General features: G+C 29.3%; 1 protein-coding gene across 1 annotated transcript in view; it reads left to right on the forward strand.

Annotated features, from left to right (window-relative positions):
• LOC148176517 (pan-ceramidase-like) overlaps nt 1-21,726 on the forward strand; it is a 48,172-nt gene that overhangs the window by 26,005 nt on the left and 441 nt on the right. Inside the window, exons 10-12 of the mRNA XM_088034338.1 lie at nt 5,173-5,406; nt 13,532-13,627; nt 13,682-13,849. Coding sequence (XP_087890464.1) covers nt 5,173-5,406; nt 13,532-13,627; nt 13,682-13,849 — 498 coding nt within the window. The remainder of the gene's footprint in view (nt 1-5,172; nt 5,407-13,531; nt 13,628-13,681; nt 13,850-21,726) is intronic.

Raw genomic sequence — 21,726 nt, forward strand, 5'->3', positions numbered from 1 at the left:
TTTTAGTTTTTTGGCAACATTGATTTTTTCGTTTCTGTATTTGCATTTTAAAATTTTTTGTAGTGTTCATCGGATAATGTGTTTCAAATTTCTTCGTTTTTTATTTTCGTTCTTTTATTCAGAAAATTTAAGCTTCTGAAAGTTTTTATTTGCGCTACTCTCTTTCCAATTTCCAATTTTCAATTTCCAATTTCCAATTTCCAATTTTCAATTTCCAATTCCCAATTCCCAATTTCCAATTCCCAATTCCCAATTCCATTTTTCGTTTTTTTTGCCTCTTTTTTTTTGTTTTTCTTTCTGTTCTTATGCGTGTTTTTCTTCTTAGTCTTCTGTTTGTTTCCCTTCCCAGTTCTAATTTCATTTCCATTCTCATTCCTCTTCAATACTTATTGTTCTTCTTTTTTTCTTCAGTTTTTCTCTACGCATTTTTAATCTCATTTTTATTCTTTCTTTATGTTTCTTTCTGTTTTTTTTTCGGTTTTTCTACTTGATCATTTTCCTGTTTTTTTGTTTCCTTTTTTGTTTTTTTTTTCCTGTTCTTCATGTTGTTCCTCTTTTTGATCCTCTTTGTGTTCTTCTTAGTGATCTTTTGCCTGTTGCCAATTACCGTATTGAATCTCATGCTCATTTCTTTTTTTTTATTCCTATTTCGATTTTTATTTTTAATTTTATTATTCTTCTTTGCATTCTTATTCTCATTCTAATTCCCATACTCTTTCGCATTTTTACTCTCAATCAATCTCTTATTCTTATTCTAGTTCTCATTTCTTTCACACTCTACTTTTTCTTCTTGCTTCTTTTTTTGATCTACTTCCAGATTTTCGGTCGATTCCTCTGCGTGTTTTTCTTACTTTTTCTCTATCTTCACTTGTTCTTTTTCTTGTCTCTTCTTTTTCTCTTTCTATTAATCTTATTCTTCTGATTCTTCTTTAATTTTTGCTTCGTGTTCATAATTGTTTTAAATTTTTTTTTGGAAATTTGTTGACGACTTGGTAGAAAATGCTTTTGAAATTTTATTTCAAATTTTATTTCCATCTCTATTTTTATTCTCATTCTTTTTCTTCACATTCTCATTCTCCTTTGCATTTCTATTTTCATTTTAATTTCCATTCTTCTTCTTTCTTTTTTGCATTCTCATTCTAATCTTTGTTTTCATCCTTATTCTTCTTATTTTGATTTCTAATTCTCGTTTTGTTTCTCTTTCTATTCTTCTTCTTGTTCCATTTATGTTTTTGTCGTTTCCTTTTTAGTTCTTCATTCTGCTTCTCATCCACTTCTTCTTTTAGTTTTTTCCCTTCTTTTTCTCGCTTTACCATTTTATTCTTTTATAGAAAATTCTATTCTAAAATTATATTTCTATTCATTAATTTTTTCGCAGTTTTTATAATTTTTTTAATCGGTTCCATTCCTAACATAGAATAATTAATTGTTTAGACAGTTACTCTCATCGCATCGTACCGATTGGATCATAATTTCAAAAATACGAAATATAAACAAAGAAATATTGAATATTTAAAAAAAAGAAAAGTTAGAGCAGATTCAGCATTGAATATTGAATTCTCCACTAATAAGGGCCGCTTTTCGGGCGAGATGAGTTTAATGAATGGATGACAAGTGTCCAGAATTGGAGTCCGTTTTGAGATAGTAAATGCTGATAGTCCGCGTTTAATTAAATTTCCGCCTCCTAATGAATCGATTCGACGATTGTTTAGCATAAAAGAACGAGCTTCGAGTGATAAATGCGCTTGTGATGCGTAAATTATGAAAATGCGATAAAAACAGCCTGAAATAAAAACAGGAAAAATTGTAAATGTAGGACACGAATGTACGAAACAGTTTTTGTTCTTTAGGAGAAAAACAGGCCGTGTTTTATGACATGTATAGATTATACAATATTAATATGAAACGGTCGGGGAAATGTGTCCTTTCGAATCGATAGTTGTGAACGAGAGCTATTTTTTCTTGGGAAATGTAAAACGCTTTTACTTTTTTATAGCATTGGAAGTGTTTCTCAATATTTGTACTTGTATGGAAAAATGAGAAAATAGGTAAAGTGGAAAAATGGTGTTAGGTACGTCTTTTAGGTGAAGTCGTCGCTAGATAAATGTAATGCCTGTCTGGGAAACTATTTGTTTTTTACTAAACTCGATAGTGTGCACTTCTTTTCAGAGCTAGCAGTCAGCGTACAAGCTTTGCTGTTTCCTTTTGTGGTTTTACATTTTTGTTTTACTTGTTTCTTTCAAATTTTTATTTGGAAAATTGTGCTTTTTTTGTTTTATTTATTTTTGCATTTTTACTTTATAACTTTTTTTGGTTTAATAGTATTCTCTTTATGATGACTTTCAATTTCTTTGTTTTTTGTTTTTTTTTCGTTCAGAAAATTTAAGCAAAGTTTTTATTTACGATATTCTTCAGGTTTATGTACTTGTTTTTCTGCTTATGCTTATTTTTATTCCAATTCTTATTTTCAATCTTATTCTTCTTTTTCTTTTTCGTTTTTTTTTGTTTTTTATTTAAAATTTTATAAATTTCTGTGCTTCAAATTTCTTTGTTTTTTGGTTTTCTTCTTTTGTTCAGAAGATCCAAGTTTTTGGAAGTTTTTATTTACGCAAATTTTTATCTTCGTATACTTTTTTGTTTATTCTAATTCTCAATCCCATTGCTATACCTATTTCCATTCCCAATCCCATTCCCGCATTTTCCTTCTTTGCATTCTTATTCTCATTCTCATTTTCATTCTCATGATTTTTTTCTTATTTTCCTTTTTTTTCCTCTTCTTGTTTTTCTTCTTGTTTCTCTTTCTATTTTTCAGTCTGTTTTTATTCCCGTTTCCTGCCTGTTTTCAGTTCCAAGTCTATTCCTATTTCCGATCTCATTCGGAATTCTATTTTCCTTCTTTATCCCTATTTTCACTCTCATTCTATTTTCATTCTTCAGCATCTTCTCTTATCTGTTCACCTATCTGTCTCTTTTCTTGTTCTTATATATGTTTCTTTTCTTGTTCTTTTTCCTGTTTTTCTGTTTTTCTTTTTGTTTCTTTTCCAGTTTTTCTATATGTTCCTTTTTTTGTTCTGCTTTCTGTTTTTCTTCTTGTTTCTTTTCCTGTTCTTTTGCCTGTTCTCAGTCCTAATCCCAATTTTAATCCCATTTTCAATCTTATTCCCATTCCCATTTTCATTTCTATTTTCATTTCTATTTCCATTTCCATTTCCATTTGCATTTTTATTTCCATTTCCATTTCCATTTCCATTTCCATTCCCATTCCCATTCCCTCCTTTTTTTCTGTTTCTCGTTCTGTGTATTTTCCGGTTTCTCTTCTTTTTCTACTTGTTTTCTTTTTCTTTTATGTTTCTCTTTAGATTTTTCTTTTTGTTTTTTTTTTCGTTTCTCGTCTTGTTCTTCTGTATGTTTTTATTTTAAATCCCAGTCTCATCCTCGTTTTCATCTCCAATACCATTTTTATTTCAATTATATTCTGATTCTTATTCCCATTTCATTCTTACTCTATTATCATCCTTCCTCTTTTTTTTTTCGCTATTTCCTTTTTTGCATTCTTATTCTTATTCTTGTGCTTCTTCTTCTGTATGTTTTTCTTTGAGCTCCTTTTTATGTATCTCTTCCTCTTTCTCTTTTTGTATCTCTTTTTGTTCTACTTCCTGTTCTTCTGTCTGTTTTTTGTGTTCTTCTGTTTGTTTTTAGTTTTAAACTCATTTCCAATTCCATTCTCAATCTCATTACTAGTCCCATTCTTATTCTTATTTCTAATCACACTCCTATTTCCATTCGCATTCCCATTCTCATTTTTATTCCCATTCCCATTCCCATGCATATTTTCATTTCCATTCTCAATTTTCATTCTCATTCTTAACTCCCGTTCATTTTAATTCTTTTTTTTTTCTTATTTGCCTTCTCTCTCTTTGCATTCTCATTGTCATTCTTCAGCTTCTTTCAGTTTCCTTTCTTGTTTCTCTTTTTATTATTCTGATTGTTTTTCTTCTTGTTTTTCTGTTTGTTTCCAATTTCAATCCCATTCCTATTTTAATTTTCATTTTCATTCCTATTCTCATTATCATTTCCAATTCGATTTTATTTTTTCTCTTTTTTTGCAATCTCATTCTCAAGCTCTTTTTTTGCTATTTTTTCTTGTTTTGTTTCTGTTCTTCTGCGTGTGTTTCCTCTTAGTCTTTTGCTTGTTTTTTTTTTCCCAGTTTTAATTTCATTTTTATTCTCATTCTTATTCTATACTTATGGTTCTTCTTTTTTTTCAGTTTTCCTCTACGCATTTTCAATCTCATTTTTATTCTTCGTTTTTTTCTTTCTGTTTCCTTTTCGGTTTTGCTACTTGTTCATTTTCTTGTTTTTTTTTGTTTCTTTTTCTTATTCTTTATCTTGCTCCTCTTCTTCATTCTCTTTGTGTTCTTCTTAGTGTTCTTTTACCTCTTGCCAATTACCGTATCGAATCTCATTCTCATCTCTTTTTTTTATTATTTCAGTTTTTATTTTTATTTTCATTATTCTTTCCATTCTTATTTTCATTCTAATTTCCATACTCTTTTGCATTTTTATTCTTATTCTTACTTTCATTCTTCTGTCGGTTTCTCTGCGTATTTCTCTTACTTTTTCTCTTTCTTCACTTGTTCTTTATCCTGTTCTTCTCTTTCTCTTAATCTTAATCTTCTGATTCTTCTTTAATATTTTCTTCGTGTTTATCATTGTTTTGAGATTTTTTGTGGTAATTTGTTGACGACTGCTTGAAGATGCTTTAGAAATTTTCTGGAAATTTCATTGGAGATTCTCTGTAACACTTTAGAAATTTTTTTGACATTTCTCAAAAAACGTTTGAAGATTTTCTTGGAATTCGTTGACAATTAGTTAGAGATTCTCTCTAGATTTTTTTTGTAAAATATGTAGAATCTGAAGACTTCAAATCGAACTCTAAACTCAAAAAATCGAAATGAATCTATAAAATTCCAAAATTTGAACAACCACTGCGTATCTTCTGCTCAGCATTAAAATCAATTAAAGATTATTTAAATTCGTCTCCCCTCTCCCATTACAATCACTAATAAGTTAACTTTCGCAACACCTGCTCTCGAATAAAGTTAGTTCTTAGATTATTTCGCCCAACATTAATTTTCCAAGTTTCCGATCCATTTATAACCTTTCTTTTAGATTTCCACCCCATACGCCTGGCAACCCCGCATAGTCTCCACCCAGCTCATTCAACTCGGAGAAGTCTTCTTAATTGCAGTACCCGGGGAATTCACCACGATGTCCGGAAGACGTCTCCGGAGCATCATCACCGAAACCGCTATTACAAACGGGGGTTCCCCGGACACCAAATCCATTATTACGGGTCTGAGTAACACGTATAGTAGCTACATTACGACGCCCGAGGAATATCAAGTGAGTAAAGATTGAAATTTGTTCAAAAGTTTCGCAGAGCCGTGTAAACATATTTCTTGAATATTAAGATAAAAAAATGGGAAAATGCTAAGTTATCAGGAAAGTTATATTAAGAGGAGATCAAGTTTTTATGAAGTTGGGAGAGGATCGATTTTAGGGAATCAAAAGGGAAAGTTGCGGTAAATGGCGGGGGTGTCTTCGAGGGTAAAATGGCTTGAATGCGATCCTGGTCAATATTGTCTTTCTGCGAACAATCGGAAATTAATGCACGGCGTGTTTACAAACCTTTTCGTGAACTTTTTCAGCTTCCACTGACACGTGCAAGAAATGTATGTGTAGTAAGTGGTACATCACTTTATAAGTGCGAGAAATACATTATTATCAGCGAGGTATACTTCTATTACAAGTGGGTTAGCTAAATATTTAAAATTGGTTTCATTTTTATAATTCTTCGTTTTTAAACCTATTAACATATTTTTTTTTATTCTACGAATTTAGATAATTTGTCGAATTTTTATTTTTTTAGATTCTTTAATTTCTGTAAATTTATTAGTTCTTTATGTTTTCATAGAATTTTAATTTTTATCAGTATTTGTTTATTTTTCGTAGTTTTTTCTGATTTTTGGACCTTTTGGATGATATGGATTACCATTAAAAAAATTCCAATTTTTAGTCTTTCTTTAGACAGTTTTAAGAGATTTTTAAACATTTTTTGCACATTTTGACAATTTTGCTGTTTGAAGATTCCTTACTCATCTGTCAGATTCTTCAAAGATTTTTTAGGAACTCTTCAAGGATTTTTTAGAAATGTTTTAGTGATTTATTAAAATTCTTTAATAGTATATTATGAAACGCGTTTCATAATGAACATTTTGCCGCACGCACGTTTTTAAGTAGTAAGTGCGGCAAAATGCATTATGAACAAGTATCATACGCTATTTTTTCTATTTCGCCTTATTTTAAACGAAAAAATTTGATTTCGAAATCTAGGGAATTTTAGGGGAGTTGATATTTGCAAAATGTTCAGGCAAAAAAATCGAAGTAGCCAAATAAAATTTCAGTCAGTTTGACAGATGTGACGTTTTGAGGTTAACGGAGCGCAAGGGAGTCAAGAGAGCGAAGATGTTGATCATGATCATGATGGTTCTCTTCCAACCAAAGAGTTTTTCTCCGGTGAATTATTAAGCCAAGTACAACAAGAAATAATAGTGTATTGATCGATTTATCATGGTTTATCAAAACCAAAATCTAAATTGTCAACGTTGACGGCAGGTTGACGGTTTGTCTGCTGCAAACCTAAGAAAAATAAATGCCCTTGGAAATATTGGCACGGGATTGGTCCATTTCGATACTCAAATACGCTCAAACGCGTATCGAAATATCTTCATTATGAACGCGAAATAGAAAAAAGATTTTTTAAACTTAAAAAAAATTAAAAGCAATTTTTGAGTTTTAAAAATTTTTGGGTTTTTTACAGACTTTTTGAAAATTGTTGAGCATTTTTTAAAAAGTTCTTAAAGATTCCTTGATTTTTCGTTAGATTCTTTAAAGATTTTATTAAAGACATTATTCGGAGATTTGTTGGAATTTCGGATTTTGAGACCGTTTGAATGCTATGGAGTTGGATTCTCTAAAATATTTAATTCTTTCTAGAGGTTCTTTAATTTTTTAGTTTAATTTAGAAATTTTTTGAAAGTTTATTTGTAGATCATTTGTAGAGGATGTCGAGATTGCTTGAAGATTTGTTAAAAAAATAGATTTGTGTATCTTTTTAACATTCTTTAAAAATTTTTCATAGAATTTTCCTTGTTTTTTGGAGATTTTTATAGATTTCATTGTAGATGATGTGGATATCTTTTGAAATTTGATAGCAAATTAGATTTGTGTATTTTAGAAAGATTTTGTGAAGATTTTTTTTGAAATTTTGCGAAGTTTTTGAAGATTTTGTGGAGATTCTTTAACAGGTTTTTTGTAAATTCTTTGGAGTTTTTTTGCAAATTATGTAAATTTTTTTGAGTATGTTGAATTCCCTTATTTTTGAACGATTCTGTGAGGATTCTATGAACATTTTTTGTAGCTTTTTGAAGATTTTTAGAGATTTTGTGGATATTCTTTGGAGATTTTTCGTAAATTCTTTGAAGTTCTTTTGCAGATTATGTGAATTTTTTTTATGTATTTGCCATGGAATTTTATTTTCGTATTTTGGACAATTATGTGAAGATTTTGTAACTTTTTGTAACATTTTTTATAGATTCTTTGGGTTTTTTTGCAGTTTATGTAGAAATTCTTTAGAGATTATTTTGGCAATTAGATTTGCATACTTTTGAAAGATTCTGGGAAAATTTTAGAAAGATTTTTAGTACATTTTTGACAAATTTTGGGGTTTCTTTGCAAATTAGGCTGAGATTCTTCAGAAATTTGTTTGAAAATTAGATTTACTTATTTTTGGAAAATTTCGTAAAGATTCTTTAGAGATTTTTCCCAATTTTTTAAAGATTTTGGAGATTTTGTGAAGATATTTGTTGGAGATTTTTTGTAAATTTATTCTTTTGCATATTAGGTTGAGAGTTTGTGTGAAAATTAATTTACGTTTCCCTTTTAAAAAATTCGGCGAAGATTGACTTTTTTTTGTAGAGTTTTGAGGGTTCTGAGAAAATTATTTGAAGATTTTTTGTTGATTTTTGTAGATTATTTATCGCTCTTTTACATATTAGGTCGAGATTTTTTAGAAATTTGTTAGGAAATTAGATTTGCCCTTTCATTCATTTATTTTCGAAGATTTTTGATAATTCTGTGGAAATTTTAGATTTTTTTGTAGATTTCTTAAAGCTTTTTTGTAGATTTTTAAGAGTTTCTTTACAGATGATGTCGAGGATCTTTGAATATTGATAAAAAACTAGATTTAAGTAATTTTGGAAGATTCTGTGAAGATTCCTTAAAGATTTTTCGTAATTTTTTTGAAGATTTTTGGAGTTTCTGTGGAGATTTTTTAGCAGGTTTTCTGGTAAATTCTTTGAAGTTTCTTTGCAGCTTTTTCATAGATACGTTAGGAAATTAAATTTGGAAATTTTAAATTCTAATTTTGAACGATTCTGTGAAGAATTTGTTTGTAAATGTTTTAAGGTTTTTAAAAATTTTGTGGAATTTTTTAAACATTTCTTGTAGATTTTTTGGAGTTTTTTTGCAATTTTTGTGGAAATTCTTTAGAGATTCTTTAGACAATTAGATTTGCGTACTTTCAAAACATTCTGGGAAGATTTTAGAGAGATTTTGTGGTAGATTTTTAAAATTTTGGAGATGTGTAATTTTTTTTAAAGTTTTTTTTTGTAGATTTAATTGTTGTTCCCTTGCATATTGGATTGAGACTCTTTAGAATTATTTGTTAAGAAATTAGATTTGCGTATTTTTGAAAGATTTTGTAAAAATTTTTTGGAGCTCCTTTTGAGATTTCTAGAGATTTTTGAGCACTCTTAGGGTATTGTTTGGAGTATGGTAATATTCTTTTCCAAATTTTTTCTAGATTATTTGGAGATTTATTTTGAAGTTTTCGTTAAAAATCTCTTATATTTTTGGTAAATTCTTTGAAAATTTTTTAAAGACTTTGGAGTTTTTTTCTAAAAAAATTAAAGGTCAATTCCAAAACAAATTTTTACGCTACTCTGAGATTTTTAAAGTTTTTTCAACCACTGGACAATTTTATTCAAATTTTTAGAAGTTTCTAGTTCTTTTTTATTAGTTAGAAAAATTTGATTAGTGTTAATATTAAAATTTCTAATTTTAGACTGTATTATATAATAAAAGTACATTTTAACTATTAGAGAACATATTAATATTAGAAATAATAATTTGCAGCAATCCTCAAAGGAGCAACAAATACAACATTTCTTCTGTCTCGACGAATTCTTGCAAGAACTCCTAAGTCTAATATTTAACAAAAGCTCTGGGAGTTTCCATTCATGTTTACGCGATTCATCTAAATTCCATTACTGCAGATCTAACCTTAATATCGCTATACTCCGCATCTATTCATATCCAAAAAGCATTTCAACTAATTCAGAACACGTAACTCTTCTATTACGCAATGACAGGAGTCAATTTAATATCTTCCTACGCATCTTCAATACAGCTTAGACAAACCGGAAATCCGGAAGGATGAAGGATTTACTGACGAAAAGTTTATATTATTTTGTAATTTTAGATTAACTTAAAATTTTCGTGTTTTGCTCTAGTTTGTGCACAAATTCTTTTTAAATTTTTTTTCTATCTTGAGATTTGCAGGAAACTTTCCTAGATTCTGTTAAGTGCTACACTCTCTGCATTATTATGCGATTTTTGTATTTTTTTTTAATTTTCTAGATTTTTGAAGATTGTTCTTAGATTCTCGTTTGATTCTTATTTGATTACACTTTGCGTTCTAGTTTTTTATTCCTCTTTAGTTTTGATATCGGTTTTCAAATTTTCTTAAATTCTATTTGAGACCCTCTAGAATACAACGTATTCTGTGCTTTTTATTGATAGACTTATTCTAGATTTTTTTTTATTATTTTTATTTGTATTTGAAATCTTAGATTCTCTTTATATTTTACTCAAATTCTTTAAAGAATGTCTTAGATATTTGTTAGAGTTTATAGATTTTCATTAAATTGGGGATAATTTTTGGATCTACTTAAAATTTTTCTTAGATTTTTTTGATATTCGCTTAAGGTAAATTGACATTTTCCAAATTTTTCTTGATTGTCTAAATTATTTTTAATTAATAATTAATTCTTTCTCTGTCGCCTTTATATTCTTTTTAGATTCTTTTAATATTCTGTTTCTTCTTCTTGTTCTTCTTCTTCGTGTTTTTTTTAATCTCTATTATAATTCCTCAGATTTTCTAAAACCTTTTTCGGTTTCTGTTCTACTTTATGTATTCTTTTTCGATTTTCTTTCATTTTCCTTTGGATTCCCATTAGATTTTACCAATTTTTTGCTAAATTCTCTTGAGTCGTTTTCTTTTGGTTCTTTTTGAATTCTTGTCGAATTTTCTTTTATTTTCTTCGGATAACGTAGATTTTCTAGATTCTTTACAATTTCTTTTTAGATTTTTCGTTGATTCTTTTTATGCTTCTGCAAAATTAACATACAATTTTTTCTATTTTCTTCATATTTGCCAAATTCTGTATAAACTCTTTTTAGATTTTATCTAAATTTTCTAGTTTTTTTTAAATTTTGTTTCTTTTTCTTCCTTGTGAGTTCTATTTTATCTTCATTATATTTCCTAAGTTTTTCTAATAAATCGGTTTCTGTATATTATATATATATATTATCTTTGTATTCTCATAAAATTTTGTCCATTTTTTGGTAAATTGTTGGGATCTCCTATATTTTCTTTTTGATTTATTTTGAGTCCCTGTTAAATTTTGTCGCAAAGTTCTTTGAATAATATTGATTTTCTAGGTTGTCTACAATTTCTTTTTAGATTTATTGTTTTTTTCTGTACGACTAAATTAAAATTATGTTTATTTAAGGAATCTGGGGAATATAAGTAACATAATATGGAATCTATAGAATTTAAGAAATCTATGTAATCTGTGTAATTTGTGAATTTTGTAGAATCTAAGGTTTCTATGGAATTTATGGAATCTAAGAAATCCTTGAAACCTATGGAAACTCTGAAACCTAAAGAATATAAAAAATCTATAGAATCTAAGGAATTTATGGAATCTATGGAACCTTAAGGCCACTTATGGAACATAAAGAATCTACGAGATCTAAGAAATCAAAGGAATCGATGAATGTGTGGAATCTGAGAAATCTGATAAATCTGTGGAATCTGAAGAATCTGAGAAATTTGTGGAATCTATAGTATCTATGGAATCTAAGGAATCTAAGGAATTTAAGGAATCTGAGGAATCGATGGAATGTGTAGAATCTGAGAAATCTGAAAAAATTCAGGAATTTGTTTAATCTATAGAATCTATTAAATCTATGGAATGTATGGGGTATATGGAATTTAAGGAACATAAGAAATCTATGTAATCGATTGTATCTATGGAATCTATGGAATTTGTGAAATTCCTAGATTGAATATCGATGGAATGTATGAAATCTGTGGAATCTGAGAAATCTGAAAAATTTGTGGGAATTGGTGGCATCTGTGGAATCTAGAATTTATTGAATGGATGGGGTCTATGGAATCTAAGGAATCTAAAAAATCCAAGTATTCTATGTAATCGATGGTATCTATCAAATTTGGAGAATTTGTGGCATCTGAGGAATCTAAAGAATATATGGAATCTAAGGATTCTATAGAACCTACAGAATCAACTTGTGGAATCTGTGGAATCTATGGAATTTAAAGAATTGAAGAAACCTATGTAATCGATGGTATCTATGGAATCTAGGAACCCTTCGATCCTAAGGAACATATGGAACGTATGAAATCTATAGAATTTATGGAATCAATGGAACCTAAGGAACCTATGAAACATAACGAATCTATGAAACCTATAAAATCTGAGGAATCGGTGTAATTTGTGGAATTTGCAAAATCTCTGGAATTAGTGAAATCTGTAGAATCTGTGGAATCTGTGGAATTTGTAAAATTTATGAAATTTAAGGAATCTCTGAAACCTATGGAATCTACGGAACCCTAAGATTTTAAGGAACATAAGGAACCTATCGAATCTATGGATTCTATAAAATTTTATTGAATCTATGAAAGACTTACAAGAAATACGGAATCAATGGAATCTATGAAATATAAGACATCTATGAAATCTTGCGTGAGTTTTTGTCGGAAATTGCTGTTCCTAGTCTAGCTACCGCTGCAAGTTGACTCTCTGAAACTCGCGGAAGTTCCCGCGCGAGCGATTTTCTCTCCAGTGTTTACAAGCATTTTTGATCTTTCTCAAGTTCTCGCAACTCTTTTAAATAAGGGGTCTGCAAAAAATTGCAAAAGCCAGAACTGTCTAAACTCACGCGAGAGAAACTTCCAGAACTTATTGCAAACAGTGTAAACATATAAGCAAGAACTCGCGCGAGAAGTGTCGCGAGTTTCTCTCAAGTCTGTTTTAGGCTTAAGGAATTTATGAAATCTATGGAATTTTGTGTAATTTGAGAAATCTGTGTAATTTGTGGAATCTAAAAGTCTGTGAAATCATATATCTTTATCAGTTTTTCTAGAAATTCTCCTGGTTTCTGTATTCTATACAGAGTGTTTTTGACATACACTACCAAAAATTAAACACGGTCTTTGCTAGTCTTAAAAAATCGAATTAACTATTTTTTATATTTTCTAACGATTAAATTAATTAAAACACTTTTTTTCACTTATTTAGAACAGCACTGATGAAAATATCCACCTAAAAGAACAAACCTTGGATTGTTGCAAAGCAATCAAGACTACATTTTTTAGTCCACTGGCGAACTGGAAATTTTGACCAAATATTTGATTAATTTTATCTCAAAAACGAAGAGACTTTTACCTACAATATTTTTTGTCAATTGATTTTACTTGTCTTCACCAATTACCGTGTTTCGATTGGTTATGTATTTCTAAAACACTCTGTATACAAGATGTCCCAGAACGCTCGCACTTTCTTTTAACGAGAAATTCTTTATCAAAATCTGAGTTGATTGTCGTATCGCACGTTTTTGAGTTACAAGCACTTTAGGTTGGCCAATCACAGGTCATAAATCGCTAGATAGCATTCTGTTATTACGTTACCTGTGAAATTTTTTTCTCAAATTGCACGAAATGCGCTGTGAATGGTCAACTTTAGTTGCTTGTAGCTTGAATACTATAAATGCCAGAACATTTTGCGATACGGCAATCAATTCTGGTTTTGATGGAAAATTTTGTTATTATGAGGAAGTGCGAGCGTTCTAGGACACACTGTATTTTATTTTGTTTTTTTTTTATTTTTTTTATTTTTTTTAATTTCTTGGTTTTGTTTGAATATTATGGATCTTTCTTTGTCAACATTTTTCTTTTTGGATTCTCTTTCGGTTTACTGTTATGTTATAACCTGTCATCGGTTTTTAGTATAATTTTCACCAAATCTTTGGGTAAACAATCCTAATCTAAAAAAATCTAAAGATTTTTCTCTCCATTGTCTTAATTTTCCTCATTTTTTTTCAGATGCAGCGATACGAAGGCGCCTCCACAATTTTCGGCCCCCACACCCTTACCCTGTACTTAAACATTTACAAGAAGATGGCGGAAGCGATACTCAAAGTAAGTGCTTTTAATCTTGGTAACAATCAATAACAGCACTTCGTTTTTTTTCAGGGAGAAACTATAGATCCGGGACCGACCCCTCCGGATCTTTCCGGAAAAGTTATGTCGTTAGTTTCCCGGGTAATGTTTGATACTTCCGGGCTTCTGCACCAATTTGGAGATTGTGTGGCCGAGCCGCCGGAAGTCGTGAAAAGGGGGAAGAAAGTGTTTGCGAAATTTGTGAGTATTTTTGCTGTTTGAACGACGAATATTAATTTAGGGTGAAAGGGAATTTCGATTATGAGATGTAATTTAGAGGAATTTGGTTATGCCTTGTTCGTTTGCTTGTGTTTATTCGTGACTGATGAGGGTGGGATCTGGGGGTGGGTTTTAATTGAAATTTTGATGATCACAGTGAAACCACTAAAATGTAGGAGTATTAAAATTAATTCTACTAGACGTCGTTTCGTTCAATTTCGTGGATTGTGGATTGTATAATTTTTTTTTCGTTTTTTGGATATGTTTTGCTTTCTCTTCAAAAATATTGTTTTGTTTTCATAATTTGGATGAAGGATCAAATGAATTCAAACAACGCGCAGTACTGCAAGTTACAAAATTATACCAAAAAATCGATTAAATTCAACGACTATCTATAAAAAAAAATATGAATGCACATAGAAATGAAACAATTTTTTCAAGATTAAAAAAAACACAAAATTTCAACGAATTTAAAAATTTCAAACCAATTTACGCAAAAAATAAAAAATAAGTTTTTAGAAAATTTCAACAATCTGAGTAATTTGCCAAAAATATAAGCTGAAAACATTAATTTACATAATATAAATAATTCAAAAAAAAATTAATTTTAAAAATAAAAGTCAAAGATATGAAAAATTATTATCAATTATAAATAATTCTGAAAAAACCAACAATCGTATCTAGATACCTAGGTAAAGAATTCAAGAATAACGTTTTGAATATAAAATCTGACAATAGGAAATCTAAGAATCTAAAGAATCTAAAGAATCTAAAGAATCTAAAGAATCTAAAGAATCTAAGGAATCTAAGGAATCTAAGGAATCTAAGGAATCTAAGGAATCTAAGGAATCTAAGGAATCTAAGGAATCTAAGGAATCTAAGGAATCTAAGGAATCTAAGGAATCTAAGGAATCTAAGGAATCTAAAGAGTCTAAAGAGTCTAAAGAGTCTAAAGAGTCTAAAGAGTCTAAAGAGTCTAAAGAGTCTAAAGAGTCTAAAGAGTCTAAAGAGTCTAAAGAGTCTAAAGAGTCTAAAGAATCTAAAGAATCTAAAGAATCTAAAGAATCTAAAGAATCTAAAGAATCTAAAGAATCTAAAGAATCTAAAGAATCTAAGGAATCTAAGGAATCTAAGGAATCTAAGGAATCTAAGGAATCTAAGGAATCTAAGGAATCTAAGGAATCTAAGGAATCTAAGGAATCTAAGGAATCTAAGGAATCTAAGGAATCTAAGGAATCTAAGGAATCTAAGGAATCTAAGGAATCTAAGGAATCTAAGGAATCTAAGGAATCTAAGGAATCTAAGGAATCTAAGGAATCTAAGGAATCTAAGGAATCTAAGGAATCTAAAGAGTCTAAAGAGTCTAAAGAGTCTAAAGAGTCTAAAGAGTCTAAAGAGTCTAAAGAGTCTAAAGAGTCTAAAGAGTCTAAAGAATCTAAAGAATCTAAAGAATCTAAAGAATCTAAAGAATCTAAAGAATCTAAAGAATCTAAAGAATCTAAAGAAAAGAATCTAAAGAATCTAAGGAATCTAAGGAATCTAAGGAATCTAAGGAATCTAAGGAATCTAAGGAATCTAAGGAATCTAAGGAATCTAAGGAATCTAAGGAATCTAAGGAATCTAAGGAATCTAAGGAATCTAAGGAATCTAAGGAATCTAAGGAATCTAAGGAATCTAAGGAATCTAAGGAATCTAAGGAATCTAAGGAATCTAAGGAATCTAAGGAATCTAAGGAATCTAAGGAATCTAAGGAATCTAAGGAATCTAAGGAATCTAAGGAATCTAAGGAATCTAAGGAATCTAAGGAATCTAAGGAATCTAAAGAGTCTAAAGAGTCTAAAGAGTCTAAAGAGTCTAAAGAGTCTAAAGAGTCTAAAGAGTCTAAAGAGTCTAAAGAGTCTAAAGAGTCTAAAGAATCTAAAGAATCTAAAGAATCTAAAGAATCTAAAGAATCTAAAGAATCTAAAGAATCTAAAGAATCTAAAGAATCTAAAGAATCTAAAGAATCTAAAGAATCTAAAGAATCTAAAGAATCTAAAGAATCTAAAGAATCTAAAGAATCTAAAGAATCTAAAGAATCTAAAGAATCTAAAGAATCTAAAGAATCTAAAGAATCTAAAGAATCTAAAGAATCTAAAGAATCTAAAGAATCTAAAGAATCTAAAGAATCTAAAGAATCTAAAGAATCTAAAGAAAAGAATCTAAAGAATCTAAGGAATCTAAGGAATCTAAGGAATCTAAGGAATCTAAGGAATCTAAGGAATCTAAGGAATCTAAGGAATCTAAGGAATCTAAGGAATCTAAGGAATCTAAGGAATCTAAGGAATCTAAGGAATCTAAGGAATCTAAGGAATCTAAGGAATCTAAGGAATCTAAGGAATCTAAGGAATCTAAGGAATCTAAGGAATCTAAGGAATCTAAGGAATCTAAGGAATCTAAGGAATCTAAGGAATCTAAGGAATCTAAGGAATCTAAGGAATCTAAGGAATCTAAGGAATCTAAGGAATCTAAGGAATCTAAGGAATCTAAGGAATCTAAGGAATCTAAAGAGTCTAAAGAGTCTAAAGAGTCTAAAGAGTCTAAAGAGTCTAAAGAGTCTAAAGAGTCTAAAGAGTCTAAAGAGTCTAAAGAATCTAAAGAATCTAAAGAATCTAAAGAATCTAAAGAATCTAAAGAATCTAAAGAATCTAAAGAATCTAAAGAAAAGAATCTAAAGAATCTAAGGAATCTAAGGAATCTAAGGAATCTAAGGAATCTAAGGAATCTAAGGAATCTAAGGAATCTAAGGAATCTAAGGAATCTAAGGAATCTAAGGAATCTAAGGAATCTAAGGAATCTAAGGAATCTAAGGAATCTAAGGAATCTAAGGAATCTAAGGAATCTAAGGAATCTAAGGAATCTAAGGAATCTAAGGAATCTAAGGAATCTAAGGAATCTAAGGAATCTAAGGAATCTAAGGAATCTAAGGAATCTAAGGAATCTAAGGATTCTAAGGAATCTAAGGAATCTAAGGAATCTAAGGAATCTAAAGAGTCTAAAGAGTCTAAAGAGTCTAAAGAGTCTAAAGAGTCTAAAGAGTCTAAAGAGTCTAAAGAGTCTAAAGAGTCTAAAGAATCTAAAGAATCTAAAGAATCTAAAGAATCTAAAGAATCTAAAGAATCTAAAGAATCTAAAGAATCTAAAGAATCTAAAGAATCTAAAGAATCTAAAGAATCTAAAGAATCTAAAGAATCTAAAGAATCTAAAGAATCTAAAGAATCTAAAGAATCTAAAGAATCTAAAGAATCTAAAGAATCTAAAGAATCTAAAGAATCTAAAGAATCTAAAGAATCTAAAGAATCTAAAGAATCTAAAGAAAAGAATCTAAAGAATCTAAGGAATCTAAGGAATCTAAGGAATCTAAGGAATCTAAGGAATCTAAGGAATCTAAGGAATCTAAGGAATCTAAGGAATCTAAGGAATCTAAGGAATCTAAGGAATCTAAGGAATCTAAGGAATCTAAGGAATCTAAGGAATCTAAGGAATCTAAGGAATCTAAGGAATCTAAGGAATCTAAGGAATCTAAGGAATCTAAGGAATCTAAGGAATCTAAGGAATCTAAGGAATCTAAGGAATCTAAAGAGTCTAAAGAGTCTAAAGAGTCTAAAGAGTCTAAAGAGTCTAAAGAGTCTAAAGAGTCTAAAGAGTCTAAAGAGTCTAAAGAATCTAAAGAATCTAAAGAATCTAAAGAATCTAAAGAATCTAAAGAATCTAAAGAATCTAAAGAATCTAAAGAATCTAAAGAATCTAAAGAATCTAAAGAATCTAAAGAATCTAAAGAATCTAAAGAATCTAAAGAATCTAAAGAATCTAAAGAATCTAAAGAATCTATAGAATCTAAAGAATCTAAAGAATCTAAAGAATCTAAAGAATCTAAAGAATCTAAAGAATCTAAAAAATCTAAAGAATCTAAAGAATCTAAAGAATCTAAAAAATCTAAATTTTACTGTTCGTTCAACAAGAAAATTCAATTAAAACTTTTTATAAACGAATAATTATAGTCTGAAGCATCTGAAAGATCTGAAAGATAAAAAGTATCTAAAGGATCTAAAGGATCTAAAGGATCTAAAGGATCTAAAGGATCTAAAGGATCTAAAGGATCTAAAGGATCTAAAGGATCTAAAGGATCTAAAGGATCTAAAGGATCTAAAGGATCTAAAGGATCTAAAGGATCTAAAGGATCTAAAGGATTTAAAGGATCTAAAGGATCTAAAGGATCTAAAGGAACTAAAGGATCTAAAGGATCTAAAGGATATAAAGAATCTAAAGGATCTAAAGAATGTAAAGGGTCTAAAGGATTTAAAGGATGTCTAAGGGACATCTGAAGCTGTTTAGAAGATACCTAGATTATGTCTAGGGGATGTCTAGGAAATATCTAGGAGATGTCCTGGGGATATCTAGGAGATGTCTAGCGGATGACTAGACAATACTAGAGATTATCTAGGGAATATTTACATATTTTCTAGATATTCCCTAGACATTTTTAGACATGTAGGAATATCTAGGGGATGTTTAAAAAATGTCTGCGGGATGTCTAAGGAATATCTAGAGGATGTCTAAGAGATATCTAAGAAATATCAAAGGAATGTCTAGGGAATATCTAGGAGATGTCTGGGGTATGTCTGGGAGATGTCTAGAAGATAATTAGGGGATGTCTAGGAGATGTCTAAAGCATGCCTAGGGAATGTTTAGGGAACGTCTTCGAGATGTCTAAACGTCTAGGAAATGTCATAGGGATGTCTGGCAGATGTCTAGAGGATGTTTACGAGATATCTAGGAAATGTCTAGGGAATATCAAGGGAATATTAAAAATATACAGGGTAATTTTAAAAAAACCCACAGGCGTTGTAGAATTCTTATTTGTGAACCGATTTCAAAAATTAAAAAAGCAAATTAAATGGTTTTTAATTTAGTATAAACTGATGAATTTAAAATTTTTCTAAATCTCTTAGTATATACCTTTTGGGCGATATTCAACTTTCTTATTTTAAATTGACACCCATATTTTTTTTTGCATGATTTGGAAGATATTAATTTTCTTGATTGAGAAATGTGTAACATGTTCTACTTTTAACAAAAAATATTTTTAAAAAAATTATTAAAATTGAAAAAAATAGGCAATAAAAGTTAATAAAATCTAAGTGCATGGTGTCAATTGTCGGGATGGCGTTTTAACAGTATTTTAATTAAATTAAGTAGATGTTTTTTGTGATTTGTAATTATTATTGTCTTTTGTTATCAATAATTTCAAAAAAGATTGCCAATCCTTTCTGTTATTTGCTGATTTTTGACATTACAATAACGGTATTGTGTTATTTGACATTTTTTTAAAAATATTTTTTGTAAAAGTAGAAGATATTTCTGAATCAAGAAAATTAGTATTTTCCAAATTATGAATAAAAAGTAAAAAAAAAATATAAAAAAAGTTGAATATCGCCTAAAAGATACTAAGATATTTAGAAAAATTCTAAAATAATCAGTTTATAGTAAATTAAAAACCATTTAATTTGTTTTTTAAATTTTTAAAATCGGTTTATAAATAAAAATTCTACGCCTGCCGTTTTTAAAAAATCACCCTGTATGTAATAATCCAAGAAATCTAAGAAATCTAGAAAATCTAAAAAATCTAAAAAAACTACGAAATCTAAAGAATCAGAGAACCATAAAAAATCTAAAAAAAATTTTAAATCTAGGAAGTCCAGCGAGTCTCCATAAAATCTAGGGAATCTAGAGAATCTAGAGAAAATAGAGAATCTAAAGGATCTAGAAAATCTAGAAAATGTGTAGAGAATACTTAGGGAATATCTAGGAAATATCTAGAGAATCTGAGGAATTTAGGGAATCTAGGGAGTGTAGGCTTGGAATCTAGGATTTAAGGAATCTATAGAATTCAAGAAATCTATGAAATCCAAAAAATCTATAAAATCCCAGGAATCTATGAAATTCAAAGAATCTAAAAAGTTTTAAGAAGTTTGAGAATTTTGACAGTCCCGCGAATCTTCAAAGGATGTATGTAATCCAACTCGAACCACCTCGCACAATATAGCGCTCGCGCTAGAAGCTTCCAGAATCTTGTAACAATATAAATAATTTAAGGAATCTAGGAAATTTAGGGAATCTAAAAAATCTAAGGAATTTGTGGAATCTGAATAATCTGAAGAATTTAGGGATTCTAAGCAGTATAGCAAATCTTCAAAAAGAAACTATAAAATTTAAGGAGATCTAGGAAATCTAAGAAATTTACGGTATCTTGGGAATGTAGACAGTCCAGTAAATCTTAAAAAATCCAAGGAATTTGAAAAATTATTCGAAGAAGACGGAACGGATCTAAAGGATCTGAATAATCTCAATTTTACGATGCCAATTCACGCTGAGATATCTCAATAACATTTAAGTTTCAGAATAGAAATGACTCATTAATAAAATGGGCAAATTTTATACTTTTTACAGTTTGGCGAATTTCAGGAGTTTCAGGAATTTAAGGAATAAAAGGAATCGAATAGAAGAAATATAGAGAATTTAGATAAATCTTGAGAAAATGACAATTTACAGGATCGGGAAATTGAAAATGATGTTTAAAATTTTGAGAAATCCAATGAATTTTAAATGTAGAATTTAAAATATTTTTTTGAAGAAGGCAAAACATTGTTTTCTATTCTAGGAATGAAAAAAATGTAAAGAATTTAAGAAATCAGTGAAATCTGAATAATAAAAGGAATCGAATAAAATGAAGGAATCTAATAAATTTGAGAAAAGATGTAAAATCGAATCCAAACAATCGGAAATTAATTAAATCGAATCTAAAGCATTTAATTGTATGCATTGCAATAGACAAAACATCAAATCTAGAGAATTAAAATAATCACAACACTGGTAGTGCAGACTGATCGATCTGATCAGATTTGCACCGTTTACACCACATCAACATATTTCCGCCTAAATTTACGTGGCCATAAATCGTTTGATATGAACGCGATTGCCATAAATTTAACCTCTATACCGCAAAATTTTACGAGGATTTTAACGATTTGCTCAAATTTCACTCAATTTAAATGTGTCCCACGGCAGAACATCCTCAAGTCGTAATGATCACGATGAAACCACTTAATGAAATTTGTACATTTTGAGTTGAAACATGTTTTTTGACACTGACCGTGGTAACCTCGTTGCGTGTGTTGACAAGTCGGTCAATGTTGTTATTATTGCGCAACAAGTCAAGTTTAAAATTGTTATTAAATAAATAAATAAATAAGTAAATGAATAATCACATAAATAGTTGAATTAAAGATTCTTTTGTAATATGACGGTTTCGTTATTTGTTTTAAATATCTTAAGTGGGCTTTTACAACCTGTTTGTTGTCGCCGTGTGTTATAACCTACATAGCTCACTATAATAATTTTTATATTAGTCAAAAAAAAAATACACCACTTTTTATTAAATTCTATGACGTCGAAAATTTTAATACTAAAACGGTAAAATTAGGAGGTTTTGCTATTTTTGACTTTACTACCAAATTCCAAAATTATAGAACAAAAAACAGAATTTTTAGAAATTTTTATTTTAAAGATGAACCAAAAATTTTCATCTTTTTTTATTAAATTCCGTAACATTGGTAGTTTTGTTCCTACAACATTAAAATTTAGGGCTTTTACTACTTTTGACTTTATTGTAAACTGTGTTAAATTCTAAAATTTTAGAACAACAAATAGAATTTTTAGAAATGTTTGTTTCGAGGACCAAACATTTTCTAACGTCTGAGGCCTTAACCAACTTTAATCCACCTCTGCCGTAAAAAAAGTCTTTAGTCAAACAGCTATCT

Source organism: Gnatocerus cornutus, chromosome 4 (assembly GCF_029298725.1).
Source record: "Gnatocerus cornutus isolate USDA-ARS CGAHR chromosome 4, icGnaCorn1.1, whole genome shotgun sequence".
Taxonomy (NCBI): domain Eukaryota; kingdom Metazoa; phylum Arthropoda; class Insecta; order Coleoptera; family Tenebrionidae; genus Gnatocerus; species Gnatocerus cornutus.